The sequence below is a fragment of the Verruconis gallopava genome (genome assembly GCF_000836295.1).
Source record: "Verruconis gallopava strain CBS 43764 unplaced genomic scaffold supercont1.6, whole genome shotgun sequence".
Lineage (NCBI taxonomy): Eukaryota > Fungi > Ascomycota > Dothideomycetes > Venturiales > Sympoventuriaceae > Verruconis > Verruconis gallopava.
The window spans coordinates 506,000-529,306 of record NW_015622142.1 but is presented as its reverse complement, the minus strand read 5'-3'; the positions used below and the strand labels follow the sequence as shown (position 1 = coordinate 529,306).

Below are 23,307 nucleotides of genomic sequence, written 5' to 3'. Positions count from 1 at the left end.
CAACCTCGACTGTCACGGCACTCTCGAACACCACCATTCAGGACCAAACATCATGTTCTTGAATCTGACAAGGCTATCCAAAGACATTTTGTAAGCAATTCAGACCAACTGTGGCCAATCCTACTAGCCACACCAGGGAAGCACACGTGTAGAATGCTCATCTCCAGTTATCATGCACGCAGCACGGTAAACAACGCCAACCACAACCCAATTCACGAGTAAGTTTTCACATGCTACTTAGCCAACTCAACCGAAGCCCATTATGGCCCGTCCATATTTGAACCTCAAGCGAAAGTCTTCCAAACATCCTCTGGATCACGTATCAGCGTTCCCCGCCCGTCCTCCTCGGCTACGGTTCGAGTGATTGTGCACCCCTCTCTTGAACACCTGGTTTGGTCAATCGGTGCAGACAACGTGTAGCCTCGATGCCCAAGATGAAAAGAAAATCACCGAACAACGCCTTCGAGGAATTAAAGGCGTGCATCCCACACCGTCCATCCACCCGCTTGCAAAAAAAATAGCTTCGCCTTTGGAAGATTCTTTTTGAGCGGCTCGGTGCTAGAATACGCAATCACCTTTTCCAGGCGCGAAGTTTGAGGCCTAGAGAGAGGGAGAGAGAGAGAGAGAGACAGAGAGAGTGTGTGCGTAAAGAGAGGACGACGTTTGCACCGACCGGGAGCCAGATTTCACCTATCCTTTTGCAAGTGCCAAGAAAGTACGTGGAAGAAGCGAAGGAGGAAAGGAAGCAGAAACAGAAAGATCCGGACGGGAAAGGAAAGGAAAGGAAAGCAAAGCAAGGACCCGAGCATCTACCGCCATGAAGCTGATCTATCATCCCTTCTCGCCCTTCTCCCGGAAGGTGTACATGCTCGCCCTGGAGCTGAACCTCGCCTCGTCGATCACGCTGCAGAAGGTCGTCGTGGCGCCCGTCTTCTACCCAGGCTGGTCGGACAACAACCTGGACGTGTCGGCGGCGGGCAACCCGCTGGGCAAGATCCCCGTGCTGGTGGTGGACGACTTCGCCGATGACGACGGCGACGGCGACGGCAACGAAGGCGACGAGGGCAAGAAACCGGTCGGCATCTTCGACTCCAAGTTCATATGCGAGTACTTGCTGTCGCGGGCCGGGCGGGACGACGGGCAGGGCAAGTCGGCGCGGACGCGGTGGCTGGAGAAGAGCGTGCACGGCGCGTGCGACGGCATGGCCGACGCCGAGATCCTCGTCGCGTACGAGCAGCGCCTGCGCGCCGACAAGGGCCTGCTGTACCAGGCCTGGGTCGACGGCCAGCGCGAGAAGGTCACGCGCGGCTTCCGCTTCCTCGACGCCGTCGCCGCCGCCGCCACCGCCACCGCCAGCGGCCTCCTGCGCCCCGCCCGCCCGGACCGCCCCGCCAGCGTTGCGGAGATCGCCGCCGCGACCACCTGTGCCTTCTTCGACCTGCGCGACTTCCCATGGAGACCCCTCGCGCCCAGCCTCGAGGCCTGGTTCGAGCAGTGGAAGTCCCGGCCCAGCTTCGAGCTCACCCCGCCCACCGCGCAGCATTGGTTTCCGCCACCGGCCGCCGAGCGCCTGTAGTCGCTGCTCCGCCCTCTCTCTCCGTTCTTCCATCTCGACAGCTGCGCCAGGGACGAACTTCTTTCTCTCCTCTTAATTCCTGATCGGTGATCCCTGTGCAGTGGAAGCTTCTGCTCATCGCATATTCTCATACCAACTGTTTTTCCCCAAGCTCTTCAGCTCGTCCGTTCATCTGACCTAATTGTCATCTTTTGACATCCTCACCCCAAGGTACTCTTCACTTCGCAGCCACCCCCAAAAGAAGAAAGGAAGAAAAAAAAAAGGAAAAGGAAAAGGAGAAAGCAATATCCTCCACGGACGCAAAGAAGAGAGGACAAAGGGCGTGGTATCCACAAGGTACTGTTATTACGTCTGGGCAATGGTATCGTAAGCTATCTACAAATAAAGGCTAGAAGAGTAGTGGATTGTGGCTTGGTGTGTTAAGAGTATGCGGTGTTAAAACCTAGAAGTGCCGCTTCGCGCGCTCCCGTCTCTCACTGTTTCTCTCTCTCGCTCTCCCAGCTCCCCCTTGCTACGTTCTTTCCCGCTCACTTTCTCTCCATTCATACTCTCCTCAAATGGCAGTTGTTAAATGTACTCCGTTTAATAAGAAGTGAAATCAAAAACGCGAAGAATCAAACGCCGTCGTTCGTGGGCCGACATTACAACTTTGCTTTGTTGGGTATCCAGAGATTCAGGGGGGAAGGAGGCCATGTACGAGCGTGAGCGCGTGCGAGCTCGCTTCGCTGCACACACACGCGCTCACAAAAGACAAGTGGAAACCTCCCCCGCAACATGCAGTATGTGCAGAAAACTTCGTGGAAACGATGGAGAGGGACGGTGACTTGCGTTGGCTCAATCAGCTGAATGACGGCCAGGACGCCACCGCGAGGCGCGCTCAGGGAGTACCTGAGGGCGGGCCGCCCATGCCCCCACCAGGACCGTCGCTGTCCACGATTTTCCTCCAGTGCTGCGGAAGGCACACGCACACCAAGGGGAACGCCTTGATCTCGGTTTCGCCGTTGTCGTCCGTGGGCGGGGCCCTTGATCCGTTGCTCACACCGCTGTCTCTGTTCTCGTTTCTCGCCGACCAGTCCTCCGCCCGTTCGTTGAGCTTGATACCCGTCGCCCAGCCGTCGTCCCAGATGCCGATGACCTTGATCATGTCTCCTCTTTCCAGCTCCCACTCGTCCTGCGCCCGCGGCTGGTATGCCCACAACGTTGCGACAGCGTCGCCAGAGCGTATATCATCTTGAGAGTAGTAATCTTTGAAATGTGACAAAGCCTCCGAGTCGCCGCTAACGGCGCCTTCCGGGCTGGAAAAGTCTCCCGTGTTGGGAGAGCTTCCGTCTGCAGAAAGTGAGCCGCCGCGTTTACTTATTGCGGCAACGCCCAGACCGGTTCTCTGCGACTCGGGGGTGATGTCGTACGCTCCCTTGCCCATGCCTGCAGCAGCGAGGGGGCTCGCATCGGTAGCCTCGAGAGCACTGAGCTGGTGCACACGGGCTCCGACGGGCAGGTTGTCTTGATGCGTTCGCGGGCTCGCGTAGGTCATGGATGTTGCAGGGGGTCCGTGTCGTGACGGTGACGGTTGATTCAGTGTGCTGCCTATCTTGCTGTTCCTTCGCCGCCGGATGAGGATGCAGCATCCAATTATGAGGGCTAGAAGAAGCAAGGCGCCGACGATGGATCCGATCACAATGCCGGCGATGGCACCGCCGCTTAGTCCCGAGCCATGGGAGCTACCTGCAGCAGCTCCCGCGCTGCTCGATGCGGTCGCACTGGCCACGGACGAGGTGATGGCGCCCATGGAAGCAGTGATGGGCAGTTTGACGTTCGTGCATCGCGTCTCCGTTTGCGCGTTGACGCAGCACGAGTCGGTAGAGTTGGGCGAGCTCGATGCGCAGTATGAACATAGGCTCGGTAGGTTGTCGGCGAAGCCGCAGTTGTCCGGTTCGTTGGTGACGCCCTGGATGCATTGGTCGCTGTTCAGCGAGTTGTCCGGTAGAGCGCACGTCGTGAAGTCGGCGCGGATCTGGCTGATGGCGTTGTCACCGGTGGTGCCGCACAGGTCCTTGGTGGATGCGATCTGCTCTTCGCTCGTGGCGAACTCGGCCTGTCACAGCTGTTAGCACAATGCACGTAACCGTCTTGTCTTTTCGTGTGACCCGTACGCATGTTTCGGCGCAAACCGGTCGAGCTGCGGCTCCAGTGAGCTTGCACGGGTTGACGGAATTCTGGACGACGGCATTGCAGAGGAAGGTGGTCGTGTATCGCGCGTACAAATCGGTCGTGTTTGTGAGGGAGACGTTGGAGCAGCCGAGCAGGGTCTGGTATCTGTTCGTCAGGACAAAAAAGTCAGCGCGGCGAACCAGGGGTGACGAGACAAGCGCAGAACACGGCAAGGGATGGGTGCGTACTTTAGCTGCGCATATGTGGTGGCGATGTACGACTTGAGCTGTTCGTCGAAGGAAGCGGTGTCGTCGACGTATTTCAGAAACGGACTGTAGCAGAGGGAAAGGCCAACGTCAGCATTCAATGGCTCGATTGAGAGGGGGGCGTCGCGACGGAGTCGACGGCGAGTACGTACAACAGGCCTCGAAGCGTGTCGTCGGTCGATACGGAGGAAGCATTAAAGGCTGGACAGGCGGTCGAGCCGCGCAGTGATATGCAAGAAGCCATTCGTCGTCAGGACGTCCTCAGACACGAGCGTCAGACGGCCGGACGCAGGAACAGTTGCAATGGCTTTTCGTGTTTTTTCTCGAAATATTAGTTACGTTATGCAGTAGAGTCGATGGCAGCGTTCGAAGCGAAAAAGGCCATTGTGCGACGGAAAATGGTACGGATGAAGGAAAAAGAGCGACTGGCGAGTTGGTCCTGGGCGGCACAAAGGCGTTCCCTCCGATTGCGCCTGCGGAGGAGAAGGCGAAGGAGCGTACGTGCAGAGATTGGTTGGGTGGGAGAGGAGAAGCAAGAGTGAAGGAACGAGGAAGCAGGTACACGCTTGGGTCGGCTGGGCGGGTTTGGGCGGAGAAGCGAGAGCGGGCGGGGGGGGGGGGGGAGAGGGCCGCAGAGCCAGCAGCAGCAGCAGTAGCAGCTGCGGCGGCGGCAGCGGGCGACAGCAGCCAGAGCACGAGAACTCACCAGCTCCAGCGCGAGCACCAGCACCAGCACGGCCCCTCCCAGCCGAAACCCCCCCCAACAGCAGAGGCAGCACTTAGTGGCAACGTTAGCGGTAAAGCCCCCGGCCGCAAAAGGGACGGCGCAAAAAAGCAATGGCTACAGAGGTGCAGTGCAATCACAGGCGGTAGAGCTGGGCGGTAGTAGGCGGTGCGTGCCAAAGGCCGCATACCAAACGCTGCATCGCACTACCATCAGCCTTTTGCTGGCCACGCACACTAACTGCAGAGCGTGGCCCCAGCCAAGCCACCGGGGGGGGCCCCCCAAAAGCCGCTCCCCAGGCGAGAGCGTCTAGCCGCGTCTGGGCTAGACCAAGGCCGGGGACCACCGCCAATTGGCAGCCCCCTCGCTGCCTTCGCCGTCCTCCATTGGCTGGCAGGGCTTCTTTCCCTGCCCAAGGAGATTGCATCTCCGTTAGACGCAGCCTCGTTGAAGAATGACCCTCTGCTCTGAAGAAAACCTTCCTCGCTCCGATCCACAGGACTGGTGATTGCTATCATCATTCGTATTGCGCCCTGTGCAATTCTTCACCTGCGAATCAGAGGCTTCCGTCGCAAGCTCATCTTTCGCGCTATCGTCGGGCTCCTCGCACAACTGCACAAGGAGGAAGGCATCCTCGTCGATGCTACGGCGTCGAGATGAAAAAAAAAGGGCCACATCAAGAGCGTTTCATCCTTACCCATGAGTTGAGGCATGTGTTGGAATGTCCGACACACAAACGCGCCTGGGTTTCCTTCAATGCCATTCTTGTACCTGCTTCATTGCAGACAAGGGACCTTGTTTACCTTTTCCTGACACGACCCAGCTTTGCTCCTGCGTGCCCATCAACTCCAACAAAAACGGCACCGCCCGCGAGGAGGTACTGTCTGATTAGCATAGTTCTGCAGTAGTGCTAGTGCTGCGATGTACCATGTATCGTCATCGGACCAATTTTCTGATGATTCGTGCTGTCATTATTGCTCTTATTATTAGCCCGTCTGCCAGCCCATGGCTCCGCTTCCCTTCCCTTCATCAGCCATCCCACCATCCCCGGCCGGCCTACTGCGCGGCTCTTGATTACTTCTGCATCGCTTCCCTGGCCATTTGTAATCTCTGCTGCATGAACAATGTCTGAAATTTGTCACGCTGCTTCGGCAGTGGTTGTATTCTTTGACTACAGCTCACATTCTTGGATTTGCACTCGCCAAAACGAGACGCAGTGATAAGCTACGACCAATCTGTCCCAGGCGACTGCGTTTCATCGGAAGACAATCAGCCCGCGAGGAAACACCACCCTTCCCTTTTCTCTCGACCAGAAACGAATGCTTGTGCTGTTTTGAACTTGGCACATGCAATACACTACACGTACACGTCCCACTGTCAATACAACGCTGTCTTACATTCTTTAACGCGGCCATATGTGAGCCTTTCACGTCCAGATCATGCTACCTATCCGCAAACATCAGCATGCGGCCAAGAAAATGTCAAATATCGCCCATGACTAAGTGCTCGGGGGGACACCATCAGTTCTCCAAGGTGAAATAAAAATGAGTTAACTCTTCAGCGTGACACTCGGGAAGAACGCAGCGAACTCAATGTGGTTCATCATTTAGGAATTGATCCATGTGGGACTGTGGACTTCACTCACCGTTCTTGCAGTCCGAAACGTGCTGAGCGCGCCTCGATACATTTCAATCTGCAGATAAGCCGGTCAGCCTTTGCTCACGTCGGGAAACTCAAGTTGCGACAGTGCATCCTAGGTCGACCATTGAACCATCCAAATCAGGCTGTGCCATTGTTAGCTGAATGTTTTGATAACAGACTGTCGCGTTGCATACCTCATTAAATCAGAATTTTCAGTGATATACATCACGTCGACAAGCTGTCGTTTACACAGCAAATCGATCAAACAGTGTGAATATTTGATCATCATATAGAAAGATGGCTCAAAGATGCAACAAAGACGGAGTATCAAAGTAGTTACCTGCACGCGTACGTCATTAGCCTTTCTATCCCAGCAACGGGCGCCAACGAAGGGACTGCAGGAAATTGAAAATCAGATGAACAATATTTCAACAAGTATGCCATCGACCAACACCCGCGGGGTTGTACGGCCCGCTGTTTATGGATGCAGCCGACGGACTACATGGTCTGTCCGCCTGTCGCTGTTCAAGGGTTTTCGTCATAAGGAGGGTCAAGAGTGCTGGATGCAAAGTGTAGAGGCAATAACGAGAGTATCTGTGTACCTAGAGTGTCAAAATTGGCCACTGCCATGTACTTAAACATTTATGCGAATCTTCACGGGCTCGAGTGCTTCGATCAGACAAGGCTGAAACTTGATTATATACGGAATCAACATGAGCGTTCAGGACGAGGAATGCCTGATCCGTGTCTTTTTATCATCACCGAAACAGATGAGCCAACGAAAAACTTCTGTTTGAGCATACCTTTAGGAATCAAGCAGGGCAGTAAGTCCCATGACTGACGTTGCTAGCCAGACCATGTTGCTCGACAACAGATGCAACTGCGGCGAAGCTACAACAAAGACCGACGTATGAAGCGAGTCAGACATGCTGATCGCCCGTCACCAGCTGAAGTATGCCAGCTACGGGCACTACGACCAGCAGGTTACGTCCCGCGTTACACCTACATGCTCAACGAACAAAAGGTCAAAAGAAGAACCTGGTGAAGCTATCAATTAGCACATCTGCAACCATTGCATCCAGGCGTGGATTGAATGTTAGAAAGCAACGACTCAGTGTAATTCTAGAGTTATTTTAAGTCCTTCACGACGCATTAGGAGTTGGATTGTTCGTGATAGAATTTTCATCAGCGAAGCTAGCAAGCCGGCCCGCGGATGCAAGCCAGAACAGGGAAACAAAAGAGGACAGCAATGCTTACCGCGTCATACTAGGCGGACGAGCACACGAGCGGCTGCCATTGCAGCGTTGCGTGTAGTGTTGAGAAACATGTTGATGAGTGGTGGAGAGCTAAGGAATTTTTTTTTCTCCGAGAGACTGACAGACCGCGAGCGCACGAGCCTCGAAATCCGGACTTGGGTGCCTGAGGATTAAGCTCCGGTACTATCTATAGCGGAGTGCGAGGGGAAAGCGGCACGTTCGAATTGTTGCAAGAACGACGACACCGAGTAACTCAACTCGCAGAAACCTCATGATTTGATATATCCAGCTGAATTTCTGCGTGCCGAGTGTCGAATATGATAATGCTACAGTCTATGTACAACGTGTTCTGACTTCATAGCGCTCAAGTCACCATCGCCTTCCACTTGACCGTACGTCGTCGAAATCCTTACCCTGACGCTCACGCTCGACTCTGGCGTCGAATTCTTGCTGTGCTTCTGATTTTGCAAGTTGCCGATCTTCTTCCCGCTCGTCAAACGTGAAGCTGTCGGTCAGAGGCACACTGTTGCGTGGCGGCGGCCATTGGCTAGATGGCACAGAGGATGGCTCGCCTGATCCACTTGCTTGTCGCCTTACACGTTCCCATGCGGACTCTGTCTGTCCGGCTTGCCTCCTAACTCTGTCCCAAGCTGAGCCCGCGGTGCTAATTTGCGCTCTCTGTTGCTCTGGTGTTCCGAGCGGAGGCAGCTCACCTTGGCGTTGGTCCTGGTATCTGCCTTGATCGATCTGTGGTCTTCCAATCACAGGCTCCGATGACATATTCGTAGAACTTGGCTGCACATAATCGTTCGAAGGCCGTCGCACGGTATCGTAGCTACTGTTCAATGTGGCGTCAGATCCAAATTGTGGGCTCATGTCTTCTACGTCGTGCACTTGTCCATCCGACTGTTGAACGGGATCCGTAGGCAGTCCTTGCTGACGTCTATGCACTACTTCGCCCAGTCTTCTCTTCGCAATATCACTCTGCATGTCGCGGTGGAATTGCTTCAATCTTTCGTCCGACATCTGCTTCTGTGCCATCATAACCTGTCCAGCAACTCCGCCGATAACATACGCAGGCAAGCCATACCACGCCAACCACAGCGTGGTTCTGACCGCGTTCCATGCAGCACTTGAGAGCGGACCCTTCAGCGGCCCGAAGCTGTTGAAGTCGATAGACATGCTCTTGAAAGCCTTTTTCATAGGAAATTCCATAGCTGCTCTCGTCGACTGTGCTCGGAGACCGCCCAGTATCAAGCCATTGCAGTAGATCCATGAATGTACCTGTTGATACTTCGATACCGAGGCGACTACTGCATCCACCTCCTCCTGAGTGAGAGGTCGCTGTATTATACGCGGTGCACTACGGACGATGTCCGCGGTCATCTTGAGCAGTTGCCGATTACCGAAGCCCGTCAGCGGCCCCAGAATCGGGAACGGCCGCGAGGCCTTGGACAAGTCAATCTGCACGGCATTCGATGCCTGAGATGATCCGCTACCAGAGCTGTATGTGTCGAAATCGCTAGAAGGCGAAGCGTCGTCGAAGGCAGCTTCAAGGACCATGTTGTGCGAGGTATGCACCCACAAGCAACGGCTGCAAGGTAATCACTGTGCAGGCGACGGGATGTGGTAAAAACCTTTGTATAATAGGCTCTGGCTTGTAAGATGCTGGAGAATCCAACGGTAAAATGTGAAGTATCAAGTCTGGCATGTACTGACTGACGTCGATGGAGCTTTGAGCCCTCAAAATCGATCGGCACGGCAGCTCCATCCCTGCACAGTGCACGCGAGATTTCGACGTCAGCACCTGGCCGTCCCCTCAAGAGACTCTGGCTACAACACTTTGCAACCTGCCCATTCGGGGAGGGCAAAAACCTACCGCCTTAGTCTTCAGCAGTAAACCGTTGTATGCAACGAAAGACACTGCGAAGGATATGTGCATCACAAGCGAAGTGCCTATACGACGCCTCTCACGCGAGGGTTGTTTCTTTGGTCTCCACCTTGCGAGCCAATCTTCCTATGGATAGATAGCAAAAACATGATATTTTTGAAAAAGAAAGAAAAGAAAGAAAGAAAAGGGAAGGGAAGGAAAGAAAAGAAAAAAGAAAAACCCAGGCAACGATGTCCATTAGAGCCATGAGTTATGCTGTTCCGGTACACTGAGACTAAGCCAGACGCCAACATTTGGCATTGTTTCACAGTCGACGACGTGGACGGGTCATTTCCCCTTCACAAAGCATTTGTGACCTCTACAAACTTTTCGAGACTTTTCAACGCCGCTCCGCTTTCAATGCACCACCTTGCTCGTCTAACGCCCTCCTTCCACCTTCCACCTCCCGGTCCGACCTCTTTGATGACCTTTCCATCATCTCCGGGCCCCATGTTACTCTCGTCTGCGTCGCATATTCCGCTGACCACGAACAATGCCGCGCAATTGATCAGTACGAAATGCATGACTGGGGAATCAGCCGGCATCTCCCCTTTCAAGATCTTCATAAGGATCGCTGCGTTCTCGTGCGGCTCCTTCCCCGGTCCAACTTCTTTCAGCGAGTGACGTGGGAACCCAAAGTCCTCGGGCGTGAGGATGAAGTGCTCGATTTTGGAGATGTACCTCGGCGGCGCTTCGTCATCTGAGGTTGTATAATCGTCATCGTCAGGATCTGCAGAGCCTTTGAACTCCGGGTTTGGCGTCTCCTTGACTTTCCAACAATGCGTCGGACCAGCACAGCTCAGCTCGTCAAGGTCCTCTTCGCCGCAGACGACCATGACTTTGCGAGCTCCTGATAGGACAAACGACTGTGCAAACGCTTCGCCCAGGCTCTTTCGAGCAACCCCTATCAGTCTGGCCTCGATGAGTGATTGAGCGGTGTGCGAATCATCCGCAGAGCTTGTACTATCTACAGGATTCGAGAGCGGGCCCATAAGATTGAAAATGGTTCTCCAGCCTAGCTGCTTTCGGATGGGTATCACGTAGCGCATTCCGGGGTGGAATGTGGGCGCGAACAAGAAAGCATAGTTCGTGCTCTCATAGAGCGTTGGAAGGTTTTCAGGTGTGATTTTTGCTAACGCTGGAGCCTTGGGTGGTATATTCTGCAGCAAGTCCGCCGATCCAGACTTCGAAGTTGAGGCCCGATTCCCATGCTTAGCAATCAGAAGCAGTGAAGATGCTACAATTGAGGCTGTAGTGCTGATGTTGAAAGTGTTGTGGGAGTCTCCGCCCGTGCCCACCACGTCACACTGGTGATTAAACATAAGCATAACGCAAAGGAATCAGCATCTGGTGTACATACTAAACCCCCCTTGTACGAGCCCTCTATCCTTCCTCGTTTTCGAATAATATCTCTTATAGCCTTCTTATCAATGCGCGCCGCAGCGTTTCGCATTGCTTGCGAACATTTGGACAGAACATCTGCTCGTGTATCCAGTCCAGTAAAGTGGAGAGCCGTCAAAAGAGCTCCTGTCTGCACAGGCGTCAGGCTGTTGGTGAAGATATGTGATATAGCCGAAGCTACTTCGCTGGCAGTCACGTTCTCGTCCGAAGGCGAGGGCCAAAGGCGCTTGAGCAAGGGCGTGATGTACACCACTTTCTCGTCTTCTTCTGGCGCAGACATGGTAGCTTAATTTTCGGACTGTTGGAATTGCAAACCCCCAGAGCAATTGAGTCTTTGAATTTCCATATATTTGTGACTGTTCTGGTTTCCTGAACGAGATCGGGGAACAGCTTGGCGCTAGCCTTTTTAAGAAAATCTCAATTGCGAACATCTGCTTTCGATGGCCGTCACACATTCTCCTCAGCACGACCAATGTCTCCGCGTTTGCGCATACCCACGCGCCAATGGCGCTGTCTAAACTCGAATAAAAATCTCGCCATTAAGTTTCAATGTCGATATGCATCGGTGGCCACAACGCCGGCGCCTGCGATCCACGAGAACTCCGATGTCGACCCTCCACATATTCAACGCTTCCCTCCTACGCAGCCGCCCTCACACAAGCCGCCGTACATGCGGAAGACGCAATTGCATCGACAGTATCAGTCTCTGTTGAAGACAACGCCGTTGATGCTGATATTCCAACACAACAATCTCACCTCGAGCGAGCTAAACGGCATCAGGCGTGAGCTTGCAGCTGCTTTGAGGAAGGTCGACGAGGCAGAGGGCAAGGCATTCGCGGATTCCATCAAGCTGCAAGTCATTCAGACGGGTCTATTCGAATCAGCGCTGCAGGTTGTCGAGTTTTACGACCCTGCGAACCCAATCAAGCACACCAAACCTCCTCCAACCGAAATTCCAAACTCGAAGCAGTACAAGAAGAACGGCCCCGTGCCAAGCAAGTTCGACCCCCAGTTCAATCATGGACTGTCGGAAATGGCGTACCAGACGGCCAGGAATGCAAGGAAGAACAAGCGCCAGCTGAGCGAACTTGCACCGCTCCTGAAAGGACCGCTCATGCTTCTGACGTTGCCGACGATGTCGCCTGCGTACCTTAAAGCGGCGCTTACGATCCTTTCCCCTTCAGAAAAATTCCCAGCCCCGAAGAGGAAGGTGAAGCCGACACTGTACGAACCTGCTGTGCAGAGTGGAATTCAGAAATTGATGCTCTTGGCGGCTAGAGCAGAAGGGCGAGTGTTCGATAGTGACGGTGCCAAATGGATAGGCGGCATCGAGGGCGGCTTGACGGGATTGAGGTCACAGCTCGTAGCGTTGTTGCAACACTTTGGCATAGGTGTTACAAGCACATTAGAAGCTGCTAGCAAGAGTTTATATTTCTCTTTGGAAAGCAGGAGGGGAATGTTGGAAGACGCAGAAAATCCAAAGCCAAAAGAGGAGTCATCAAGTCAGTAGAATATGTAGAACCAATCATGTATAAACATTTTGCTCTTTCCAACATCAAATTCATAATAGACTAGTAAGACAATCATGCTGCACCTCCTTCAAATCTTACATCTAGTGTGTAGAAACAATCCTGTTTGCTTGCGGATATTCAGTAGCAGGTAAACTATGAGGAAAATCAGTAAATCGAGTTCAGTTGACTTCGTTATTAGGTGTCCTTGACAGCTTTCTAAGGGTATCTATATTGAATACAGCGCATGCTCAACCACAGCTTCTGAGCGGTTTGCCAGTCAACCACGCAACTAGCCAACCTTCTTCTTCTTTTGTGCCCTCATGCTTACAAGAGTACCCTCCTTGCTTTGGACCCGACCGACCTCCACTACAATCATCCGAATGAAATCCCTACTGGTCCAATAGCTGCTGTGCGCTCCCAGCATGGTCAGATACTGGATCTCCAGTGGTCCACCGCCGTATCTCAAAAAGTAGTCGATTTGTCCGTTGTCATTGAGTAGATACGCACGCTTCTCAGCTATCTCTTCACGTGTGAAATTATGCGTTTCGAGTTCCACGTTAGACGGAAGTCGTGCGATGAGTGCAGGTTTGGCATCAGCTGCACGGGCCTGGTTGGAAGACGCACGCGAAAATACGCTGAGCCAACCTGCTTGCGAAGAGGGCACCCATGCTTGCTTAAGGGAAGCAGCATAGTCTACGTCTACCGCTGCATTGAGACAATATGCAACGGGATCGTATGGGTTCACCACATTGTAAATGTTGTCCACTGCCAAACAACCATATGTACCTTGTTCGCCAGCAACGCCAGGCGTGCTGGAGGCATCAGACTTGTCGCTATCTCGCCGTGGCAGTAATGACCCTTTACGCAGAAGTAAGAAGAACCCAGACGGAGAACCACACGTGAACAGTGAACGGGTGTTAAAGAGAAAGTGATCCGTAGGTAGGGCATCTGGTTGTCCGACGGGTATATGGCTCAGATCAGATGAAACACGAGTTGGCTGGTTTGAAAGTACATCGAGAGCCATGACACTACCAAGTGAGTGTGCAATAAGATGTACTCGACCCCATTCTGAGAAACCTGGGTTATTGGCGCACCACAGCCTATAGATCCTGTTCGCCTCCCGAATGACTGCCTCAAGCATGGTTTTGCTGTGTTGGGCAGAAAGATAATAAGGAATGTCCAACATAACGTCAGACACAATATTGCGGACACTTGGAAGAGTCTCTGGCGTGATATCTTTTAACGTAAAGACGTTGAGGGCCGGATCCTCTTCGAAATCATCCGGTCGATAGCCTCCTTCTTCAAATGATAAAGTTAACCGCCAGTTAACTGGTAGCACCATGATTCCTCCCATTCCAGGTCTGAGATGTGCTTTGACGGCATCTGATCCAAGTTCAACATTGACGTCTCTACGGAACGTGTTCATCGCGTGTGTGAAGTGGTAGCTCTCCATCCGTTCCGACAGCTTCTGCCCTATGCCATGAATTACAAGCACCAAATCTGTGACATGGGGCCTTAGTGATTCAGATAAGGTAGCATCCTGTTGTTGTCTTTGCTCAGGATCGATTCCTGATGCTGCGGAAGAAACGCCCTCTCGAGCTTTGGTACCGGCAGTATGTTTCTTTGGTGGATGTAATTTATCCCACGCCTGTTGGTCGAAGCCACGGACAACGCGAAGACCAATCTTATGACCTTTGCGAATGTAATTGGCAAGTGGTCGACGTCCGTAGTAATCAGATGGCTGAAGGGATTGGCGCAAAATGTAGGCTTCCTTTTCGTTTGCGTATATGACGCCAGCGCTGAGATACTTTCGAGTCGTTCCGTCTCTCCCGTACGGCGCCGAACCAGCCGCTTTATGATCTAACTCATCGGACCCAACAGCAATATCAATCAAGTCTCCGGCGCTGGCTGCGATTTCCTCTCGCTCTTTCTCAGGGTCGTGATCTTGTGCATCAATAGCCCCAAGAGCCTGGCCAGTATCAGGTGTTCTCGAGGTGCTGGGCCGGCTGGTCGGCACCTTGGGCTTTTCGGGCCACAGCTTATGCAAGATCTTCATCTCGCCCAACGCTCCAACCTCAACGGCACTATCAAGTTCATCCTTCCACGTCTGACTCCATGCTCGAAGTTGTACATAACCCGCTTCCAACATGTTTGCAACATCTACTTCGACCGGGAGCATGTTGTCGGCGTAGAACCACGTCCCACGAACCACAGACGCCACGTCGTTCACAGGAGACCAATAGATCGGCTCCATTCTACAGATATATTAGCGGCAGTGCAGCAAAAATTTGATTCTCACTCACTTTAGATCTGGAATTATGACCTCATGTAACCTTGAGACACCAACGGGAACTTTGGCGGTGGGTCCAGTCGACCTGTTTTGCACAGTGTCTGAGCGTCTCGTAGACTGGTCTCTGGAGGATCCGTTTGCAGCAATGTCGACACCGTCTGACCAGTCGTAGCTGTCCATCTTTTGTGAAAGAGGCCGCACCGACGTGCTGCGCGACCTTGACGAGGATCCCACATCTTTCTTCGAAGGAGCCCTGATGAACGGGTTCCCAGTGACGGTAGACGTGTCTATAGCCGCACCAAAGCCCGAGCTCTCCTGATTGCGCAGGGAGCTTGGCCTACTTCCATCTGAGGGCCGTTGGTCTAGGGTTCCCGCCCTTGATCTCGCTTGTGCGGATAAGAGGTCGGTTGATGGCATTCTCTGTGGACGATTTTTGGGACTTGGAGGAGCTGCACAGGATCCGACAGAGCCTACAATGGATCGTCTCTTTGTCTCTGCGGTCGAGGAATTTGTCGCACTTCCACGCCCAACATCTTGAGCTCGCACATCAAGGTCCTTGGACAATCTCTTCTCGCTGTTGCATTTTTCATCGAGCTTCAATCGCTTCTGCCGAATATCTTTCCAGGCTTTGTCAAGGGCAGCATTATCAAACTGAGAAAACGGGCGCGGCGCGACTTTGTACGAAGCTGTGGCTGAAGCCGAAGGTGGTGGTAGTGGGGAGAGCGGATCGTCTATGGCGAGCGGCGACGTATAGAAGTAGCGAACGGCTATCGGCGGCGGGCGGTCAACTCGTTCTAGTGCACGACGAGTAGATCCAGCAAATGCTGGTTCTCGCGTGGTCATCTTACCATATTCGAAGCTGTAGACTTAGCCAGCTTTCAACGCGAGCTTTCCAGGGAATGTAGGAAAAGTTTGTAGTCTGAACCAGGCAACTGTAGAACGTGGATAAGATGTTGACAAGGCACGAGCTCTTATTTGCGCCGTGTGACGTCGACCTTGAGTGTTCCAGAACTAATCCCTAATCGGATCAACCCTTCGACCTCAACCAATCGAGATCAAATACTTCCGGAACGTGGCCAGCGAAATACTGCACTACCTTGGCCCATCCAAGAACTTTTCACTCGCACGGAAACGTTAGACTTTGTATTTCACTGAAGGAGAGTTGCTTGGAGACGGCTTTTTGGTCATTCCGCTAGAAGCCAGTCCGCAGTGCATGAATGCGACTAGTCCCATCTTGAACGACGGCTGTATAGCTTACCCGTAAGTTTGCCAAGGACATGCTTGTCTGACTGGCCCGTCAACTACCAAATCGACGAGAATGTCGAGGATGTTTTGATTTCATGAAAATACGTGGGTTCATGCTCATTGCTTCATTTCGGCCCTGCTAAATATCCGTTTCGATAGAGAACTATATACATCCTTAATGCTTGAAGTCAGAGCACATATGAATTTATTTTGTGCCACTGGTAGATCAATACAAAGCTCTTGCATTAGCTTTTTAAGCAATTTTTGTTTGGAACGAATTCGAGAAAGGGAGTAGTTAAGGGTTGCGAGTTCTTGAACGTGTGACGTTCGAAAAAAACCCTAAAAAGTTCGATGAAAAGTTCGTCTTCCGCCTCTTCTTCAAAAATCTATTCCTCTTGGAATTATAGTTCGGGAAACGTACGATGGAGCATCATTTATACATAAGCAGGTAATGCACGGCTAGAGCGAGTAACCATCATGTCTCAATGTTTGAATTACATACATCAGGACGGGCTTTTCAGCGAGTAGGGCGTCAAGATAGATACTACGTGCACAGTTGCATCATTGCAAAGATTCATGGCCTTAGATCGAAGCAATTCGTCACATATTTCTTCAGCTACAAGTTTGCTAAGCCCGGTTCTCTATACTGTTAAAAATTGTAGCATCGAGCCTTTTTTGGCCGCTCGATATGTCCGCGATATCCTGCTATGAATTACCATTTGCAATGATTTGGGAAGTGGAGACAAGGAGGGGAGAAATCGATTAGCGCTATTGCTGAAGCTTTTGTAGCTACTCCAAGAACAAACGCTGTTTACCCGTGAGACCCTCCTGTAACTGTGGATCTATTAATATCAGGAATACACTTGGACGGCAAAATTCCAAAGAGCGACAAACTTGGAGATGTGGTCGCTATTTCTGCTGTCAAGAGTCTACAACGGCTCACCAGATCCCAAACCATTTTTTTACTTTCCGTCTTTCGCCATCGAAGCCCCGTACTTCGTCAGCATCTAGAATCTCCTGCTCCCGAGCCCTTTGCGCTCTCAAAGACCTCACCAGCTCTTCACGAGCCTGTTCTTCTAAAGACAAGTGTTCCCTTTCCTCTTCCATCTTCTTCCTGTATTCATCACCCTCGACCGTACCTAGGCCGTAGGGCCCTTCGTGTTCGATGCCGTGAGCACGCATGTACTCCCTCCGTTTGCGTACTTCGTCCTGCTTACGCTGTCTTTTCTTAAGATTCTCAGCAGCTTCCTCCTGCTTGTGCATCTTGTACACCTGCGCGTATTGGGACATATACTCTATTGGATGCGACCAAAGCAGCGAAGCGGGCGGTAATAAATCGGGGTATTTATTCTTGCTGTGAAAGTCTATGTAGAATGTTGCACCAGCCAGGGCAACAAGTATACTCTGCGTACGTGTCAGACGCTAGACTTTGAGACAATTCTATTGTCAGGTTTGCTTTACCGTCGCAAACCAAGCGTGGAATCTCCTAGCCGTTAGCAGAGCGTACTTAAAGCTCCCTTCGGGCGGCATCATGCTCGGATACTGTTTCGTCTTCTGCGCAGCGATTTCTTCATCTGTCAATCTCGGTCCGAAACTTCGACGAGGTGCTGGCTTTCGTGAAGGATGTGATGGAGGTCGAAATTTATCCGGTTTCTCCAGGACCAATGGACGTAGGTTTGATTTGTCGGCAGATTCAGAAGCATAGCTGCGAACCTGGCGCGGACCATACGGTCGTATTCTAGGACTAGGAAAGGCTTTATTGTTCTTTGAAAAGGAAAATGTCCTTGACAAATGTTTTGACGACATTATTCGGAAATGTTATGGAGACAATGGGCGACGGAAGACGTAGGGAACCATGCGCTTTTGATCTTGTCTTCAACACCAGTGGTCCAAGCTCAATCTGAACATCGCGTGACCCGATTCGGCGAATCTCTGCTCATACTTATATCACCGCCTCTGCTATCTTCTGAGAGCAGACATCTCTTTGACAAGAGAAAAAAATTTTTAAAAAAAAAATTGCCATGCCGAATATCACTCCTGAAGAACACCGGCTAATCGCAGAGCCTTATGTTCCAAAGTACAGTCCATTTCGAGGCAAGCCCGTCCTAGTCAAGCAGTATGACCATCCTTCAGCAATAATTAAATTTGTGGATCAGAAAGTCAGCTAAGACTTGCAGACGCCATGACAACCCCGAAGCGGTCTTTCTAAAGCGTCCGTGGCATGGACCACTGCTTTTCGATAACAACACCTCTGATGCCCGCGATCATTGTGCGAACGAAAGAAGTATGTTTCTCCTTTGGTATAACATGTACCACTTATTCAAATTTTACACGCAGCATTCCTCTCGTGGCTGCGGCTCGCAGTGTATATGGCCGTCGTGTCTGTCGCTATCATGGTATCATTTCATCTCAAACATCAACCTACCCAAACAGAAAAACGCTTAGCTCTGCCCTTCGGTATCATTTTCTGGTTCCTGAGTCTTTGTTGTCTCATCGCAGGAGTTTCGAACTACATCAGGACCGTGTCGCGATATTCGAGACAAGCTGCCTTGGTTCAAAGTGGCTGGAAGACAGAAGTGGTATGCACGAGAATACTATTATACTGCATGCTCTCAGTGCATTCTAACATGAGCTTCGCCACTTAGGTCTTCACAGTTGTAGCCACTGCTATAGTAGCTGCATGTGTGCTGTTCCTTGCAACTAATGCCAGTACTCGAACGCAGTCGGTGATGGACATGTTGATCTCGCAATGAACAAACAGGAAACGATGTCTAATTGAAATTAATCGAAACGTTATCCGAGGTGAACAAGACTTAAGCCTTAAGTCTAGAGTTGCGATCTCGCATATGGAGCTCCAGCTCGAGCTCTGCTAAATTCATTACCAAGGTGAGCTTATGTGGCCTTTATTGATTTTGATTCCTCCTAATAGCCTTTGCCGTGCCTCCGAAGCAAAAGATGTACGCTTGATGTTGGAGAAGGCTCAAATGAAAGCCGATAATCAGAAGATCTAGCTGAAGATATAAATACATGACGACGCAGGTCATACGACAAGGGTAGAATTTATTTGCATCTAGGAATATCCTATACGCCTGGACTTGATAGCTTGACTAGAGTACTCGATTCATGCAAAATTTAATAGTCTTGTTCGTGTCATCGAACTGATTTTAGCAGCCAGTGAGAATACCCGACGGAGACTTTTTTGTATTGTATATTTCTTAATTCTTAAGCTTCGTACAATGCACTTGAGTCCGCTTTTACAGCCGCTAAAATTTCCTCGATGCTGCCAACGATGACCGAAACATGTAACCAAAATTTTTTCTCTTTCATTCTCTGGCGAATTCTACTGTTAGCCCGCAATAAATTCACCTAGTTCGAATCTTTTTTGGTACGTACAGCGGAATTGGCCAGCGAAAATGTCGCCGCGAAGTAAGATAGATATACTGTTAAATTTGGTGCCGGATTCACCAGCATCCATCATACAACACTTGGAAAATGAACCTGGGCTTGCAGCTGCTCAAGATTCCCATGGATATTCACTGCTACATGCTGCAGCTTCGTATGGGCAGCTTGATCTGCTGAGAACCCTCATCGGAAAATTCAAGGTCCCGGCAAATATTACAGATGAAGACAGTGAAACTCCGCTTTTCTATGCTGAGAAGGTAGAAGTCGCAGAGGCACTGCTAGAGCTCGGTGCGGATCTGTCACACAAGAACCAAGATGGGCAGACCGCCGAGGAGAAAATTGATAATGAAGAAGAATTCCCACTCGTTGCTGCTTTCTTGCGACGAAAATGCGCGGATTTGAATGGCCATCCTAATAGGGGAGTTGATGGATCGTCTTCTGATGGGTCAATGTCCCATCCACCACCTTTACCGGAAGGTATCAAGGTGAATATTGGGACGATGTCGGAGCCAGAAGGTGAAGCACCAGATCCGGAGTTTCGACGAAGGATAGAAGAGCTTGCTTCGAGAGAAGACTTCCAAAGCGAAGAGGGCCAAAGGAAGCTACGAGAGTTGGTCACTGAGGCAGTCACAGGTCTCCGAGAGGGTGCTGGCCAAGACGAGCGAGCGGCGACAAGAAGACGAGTCGAGGAGTAAATTCGGCCTCTCGGCCAGGTTCTGACGAACGGAATCATAAAGCCATCATTGCCTACTTCAGGTGGATACGAATGAAAAAAATGAAAGGGCTGAGTTGTGTGTCACATATGTCAGACCATTCAGGAATGACTGATGAGAGACGATTACACTGAAAACCGAATTGGCCTACTTAGCAACTACAACATTTCAGTGCCCTTACACAATGTCATATCGCTCAACTGCTGCAGAAGGCCTTACACAAGAACTGCAAGAGTTCAAAAGACTCGAAAGTCAAGGCTACAAGTGTCCAATGAGGCATATGAAACAGTAGTGCAATGTCGAAGTGGAACACGGAAGTACAGATGAGCTTCCGAAGAACTAGAAGAAAATGAATGGTCTAAATTTTATCATTATCGTGACTGTGATTATCAGTCATGAAACAGTCGGTTCACATCTTGATTAGATCTAATTCGAACTTAAGTATTGATTTAGCCGACTGGTTGCTCCATGAGAAGAAAAACACGCAGTGATTATTGATATACGCTAGTACTTTGCTGTTCCAGGCAGCGGTACCGCCATAGCAAAGGTTCATATTCACTACATACGAGCGAAACTTTACACGTGGCATTTTTTTCGTTCAGGGAAGAGATCGAAAGAACAAGAGAATGTCAAATTCTATTTGCGTTAACGCAACGGAGGCCATTCATTTCAAAAACGTATTGCACTCATACAAGGGCAGTAGTTGAAGAAATGTGAAGGTTCTAATAGGACCTGTGAGACCACATATCTATTTGGTGGCTGAAGATAATATGGTTCACCATCAAGTGCCATGAACGGAAGGACATTTAAAGGTTCGAACAAAGGATGGCAAATAACTTATTTTCATAATGTCATCAGATTGATTAAGTATGCGCAATCATAGCTCATTAGTGGGTATCAAAAATGCGTCATGAGTTTCTCAGAATTCTCTCCCTCGCGGCGTGCCAGAGCAATGGTGATACAACACAAAATGTCTTGTAAATAGCTTAATTGCGATAGAATCGCAATTTAAAACAGAGCTACTTCCTTGTTATCTTCAGGAGAGGAGCAATTCGTGCACGTCTACTAAGTCCGACGCGATACAGTACTTTACCTCTATTGAGAGGTGAGTGACTTGAAGATTTCACCGTCAATGATTTGCTCTCTGGCGTCTTGACGTGATCGCTAACCTGTTGCTCAGCTAGCTCATGACTTCGAATTGATGGAGCTGGCGGTGTCTCTTCACCAGAAATTTTTAATACAATGCTACTGTGGTCAGAGTTGGTTTCTGAATACTTCAGCTTTTCTGAAAAGCTCGCAGTTTTGATCTCGTGATTCTTCTCGCCGGACTCATATTTGCTTGTTTCTTGATCATGGTATTCTGCATCGGCAGCTGCTAAATCTGTTGCATTCACTTGGCGTGAACAGCCAACTTTTCGTTTGCTCCGTGTCGCTTGGGGGTTCCCCAACATGGAAGCCGCATCAGGAGCTTTGGTTGAGAGGCCAAAATTAGTCGCAGATGCCTTTACAGGAGAGAGTTCTATCTCCGATTCGTCGGAGTCGACGACGCTTTTGCGCTGGGAGTGGACTGGAATTGCAATTGTATGGCTTCTGCCTGCTTTGGCCTTTCTATAACTTGCAACTGTAGGCGAAAGTGTTGGATGTAATGATGAAGCTGGGGTAGTTGTAGTAGCGTTGGGTATCAACTCATCTATCTGAGCGGTATGCCTGTCGGTTCCATTTGTAGGAGCGACAGGAACCTCAACGAATGGAGACCTTGAATTTGATTTAGAGATCTTGGAGGCTTCTGCGGGGCGATATTGTGTCGAAGGAGAATGGTTCTCCTTGTCTGCTATCACATGAATCTCGTCTATTTTATTGGGCTGACTCGGATAAATTGTAGCTCTTTCGAGGGTCTCATAACGGCTGGCCAACGGTAGAACTGAAGAAGAACTTTCAAGGTGTTGAGTGCTCGTCCAAAAGGTTTCGTGGGTGGTCTTCCTTCGTTTAGTCCTTGGACCTAGTGCCTCTTCCTCAGTTCTCAGTTGGTCATTCTCAGTCGCAACTGTCGACTTTGATCTGAGAGCACGAAACTTGGATTGTTCTCTAGGTATATCAAGACATAGCTCATCAGCTTCAAGTTCCAATGCTTCCGTGTCGAAAGTCTTGATATTTTTGGACTTCATGCTGTCTGTCTTGGATTCATCGGCCTTTCCTCGAGAGTCTGCATTCGGCTGATCATACGTTGCCTGAGAAGGTCGCTGAACCAAATTTGGATCTATTTCTCTAGTTTTTGGACTTGCGGCCATCATCACTTGATTTTCTTGAGAGGGAACTTTGGACTCGTGAACCGATGTATTCGCATTGAAGACTCCCTCATCTTGTGATTTACATAACGCGGGCTTAGAATCACTTCCACAGACGTCGACAGTCTGAGATCGCCGCTTCGAGCTTGAAGTAGATTGGACAACTGATGGGATGCTTGAGCTGCTTCGCTTTTCAGGTGATGAAGCTTGAGTCTTCTTGGGGCTGTCTTTATAGGCTGACCACGGAATAGAGGAATCGCTGTTTTGTGTGGGATTTTTCTTGTCCTGTGTGAGAAATTCCGGAGGCATATTCGCCACCAAAGCTTGCTGAATCATGCGCTGTTGGCTCATGGTGTTGTCAGGGATTGTACTTGATTGCTCCGAGAACAAGACAGTTGGATTGTGTTCAACAAAGTCATGTTGAAGGGTCGAGGGTAGCCAGTCGTCTTTAATTTCACGACGAATGTGGGAATTCTCGTATCTCAGTGCCTCGACACATTCTGAATTTTCGGATGCCAGTGTTTCTGAATATTTGCAAGAACTGTTGGAGATTTTCTTTGCCTGTTCTCGCCTGCTGGAGCTCATTAGGATGCCCATTCTCTCTCCCGGCATATCTCCCGTATTGCCAATCTTTGACGCTTTCGTAGATGTGGCCAGCTCATTCTGAGCTGCTTGGATTCCTCGCAGAAGCTCAACTGAAGAATTAAGCATGTGTGAATCTTCGGTGTCATATGAAATACCTGAAGAGCTTTTCAATTCAACGTTCTTTTCCCCACCGGATATGTCCTCTCGTTGAGCAAGAGGGCTTGGAAGCTCATTCTCATCATCCGAATCTTGAATAACGCGTCCCATGTTGTTCGAGTCATCTCATCGCTGTTGTGAAGCCGTGTACGGAGTAATTAAAGCTGATCGTCCA

At 50.7% G+C, this 23,307-nt stretch overlaps 10 protein-coding genes across 14 annotated transcripts; 4 read left to right on the top strand and 6 right to left on the bottom strand.

The window, feature by feature from the left end:
- Nucleotides 1–10: 10 nt before the first annotated feature.
- On the top strand, nt 11–2,160 carry PV09_02478 (uncharacterized protein). The gene is made up of 2 exons (XM_016355531.1): nt 11–186; nt 242–2,160. Exon 2 carries the CDS (start codon nt 818–820, stop codon nt 1,574–1,576), a length of 759 nt encoding a protein of 252 aa, XP_016216667.1. The 5' UTR covers nt 11–186; nt 242–817; the 3' UTR covers nt 1,577–2,160.
- PV09_02477 (uncharacterized protein) lies at nt 1,900–4,542 on the bottom strand. Its single transcript, XM_016355530.1, has 4 exons — nt 4,146–4,542; nt 3,976–4,059; nt 3,730–3,892; nt 1,900–3,671 (listed from the first exon to the last, which is right to left on the bottom strand). Exons 1-4 carry the CDS (start codon nt 4,235–4,237, stop codon nt 2,454–2,456), a joined length of 1,557 nt encoding a protein of 518 aa, XP_016216666.1. The 5' UTR covers nt 4,238–4,542; the 3' UTR covers nt 1,900–2,453.
- Nucleotides 4,543–7,817: 3,275 nt separating this feature from the next.
- Nucleotides 7,818–9,339, bottom strand: PV09_02476 (uncharacterized protein). The gene has a single exon (XM_016355529.1). It carries the CDS (start codon nt 9,175–9,177, stop codon nt 7,984–7,986), a length of 1,194 nt encoding a protein of 397 aa, XP_016216665.1. The 5' UTR covers nt 9,178–9,339; the 3' UTR covers nt 7,818–7,983.
- Nucleotides 9,340–9,725: 386 nt separating this feature from the next.
- PV09_02475 (anthranilate phosphoribosyltransferase) lies at nt 9,726–11,289 on the bottom strand. The gene is made up of 2 exons (XM_016355528.1): nt 10,905–11,289; nt 9,726–10,851 (listed from the first exon to the last, which is right to left on the bottom strand). Exons 1-2 carry the CDS (start codon nt 11,223–11,225, stop codon nt 9,844–9,846), a joined length of 1,329 nt encoding a protein of 442 aa, XP_016216664.1. The 5' UTR covers nt 11,226–11,289; the 3' UTR covers nt 9,726–9,843.
- Nucleotides 11,290–11,397: 108 nt separating this feature from the next.
- PV09_02474 (uncharacterized protein) lies at nt 11,398–12,515 on the top strand. Its single transcript, XM_016355527.1, has one exon. The coding sequence runs from the start codon at nt 11,418–11,420 to the stop codon at nt 12,453–12,455; it is 1,038 nt and encodes a 345-aa protein (XP_016216663.1). The 5' UTR covers nt 11,398–11,417; the 3' UTR covers nt 12,456–12,515.
- Nucleotides 12,516–12,629: 114 nt separating this feature from the next.
- On the bottom strand, nt 12,630–15,692 carry PV09_02473 (uncharacterized protein). The gene is made up of 2 exons (XM_016355526.1): nt 14,760–15,692; nt 12,630–14,711 (listed from the first exon to the last, which is right to left on the bottom strand). Exons 1-2 carry the CDS (start codon nt 15,587–15,589, stop codon nt 12,746–12,748), a joined length of 2,796 nt encoding a protein of 931 aa, XP_016216662.1. The 5' UTR covers nt 15,590–15,692; the 3' UTR covers nt 12,630–12,745.
- Nucleotides 15,693–16,579: 887 nt separating this feature from the next.
- PV09_02472 (uncharacterized protein) lies at nt 16,580–17,819 on the bottom strand. Its single transcript, XM_016355525.1, has 2 exons — nt 17,453–17,819; nt 16,580–17,395 (listed from the first exon to the last, which is right to left on the bottom strand). The coding sequence occupies exons 1-2, from the start codon at nt 17,795–17,797 to the stop codon at nt 16,931–16,933; spliced, it is 810 nt and encodes a 269-aa protein (XP_016216661.1). The 5' UTR covers nt 17,798–17,819; the 3' UTR covers nt 16,580–16,930.
- A 120-nt stretch (nt 17,820–17,939) lies between these two features.
- Nucleotides 17,940–19,180, top strand: PV09_02471. Of its 4 annotated transcripts, XM_016355522.1 has the most exons (5): nt 17,940–18,107; nt 18,169–18,275; nt 18,329–18,570; nt 18,637–18,877; nt 18,947–19,180. In XM_016355522.1, the coding sequence occupies exons 1-4, from the start codon at nt 18,013–18,015 to the stop codon at nt 18,742–18,744; spliced, it is 552 nt and encodes a 183-aa protein (XP_016216658.1). In that variant the 5' UTR covers nt 17,940–18,012; the 3' UTR covers nt 18,745–18,877; nt 18,947–19,180. The 4 variants fall into 4 exon arrangements, with proteins under 4 accessions (XP_016216658.1, XP_016216657.1, XP_016216660.1 ...); XM_016355521.1 differs by having other exon boundaries at nt 18,637–19,180; XM_016355524.1 differs by having other exon boundaries at nt 18,329–18,877.
- A 131-nt stretch (nt 19,181–19,311) lies between these two features.
- On the top strand, nt 19,312–20,999 carry PV09_02470 (uncharacterized protein). The gene has a single exon (XM_016355520.1). It carries the CDS (start codon nt 19,405–19,407, stop codon nt 20,086–20,088), a length of 684 nt encoding a protein of 227 aa, XP_016216656.1. The 5' UTR covers nt 19,312–19,404; the 3' UTR covers nt 20,089–20,999.
- On the bottom strand, nt 20,957–23,296 carry PV09_02469. Of its 2 annotated transcripts, XM_016355519.1 has the most exons (2): nt 23,132–23,296; nt 20,957–23,086 (listed from the first exon to the last, which is right to left on the bottom strand). In XM_016355519.1, the coding sequence occupies exons 1-2, from the start codon at nt 23,241–23,243 to the stop codon at nt 21,126–21,128; spliced, it is 2,073 nt and encodes a 690-aa protein (XP_016216655.1). In that variant the 5' UTR covers nt 23,244–23,296; the 3' UTR covers nt 20,957–21,125. The 2 variants fall into 2 exon arrangements, with proteins under 2 accessions (XP_016216655.1, XP_016216654.1); XM_016355518.1 differs by having other exon boundaries at nt 20,957–23,296.
- Between the last annotated feature and the right edge of the window lie 11 nt (nt 23,297–23,307).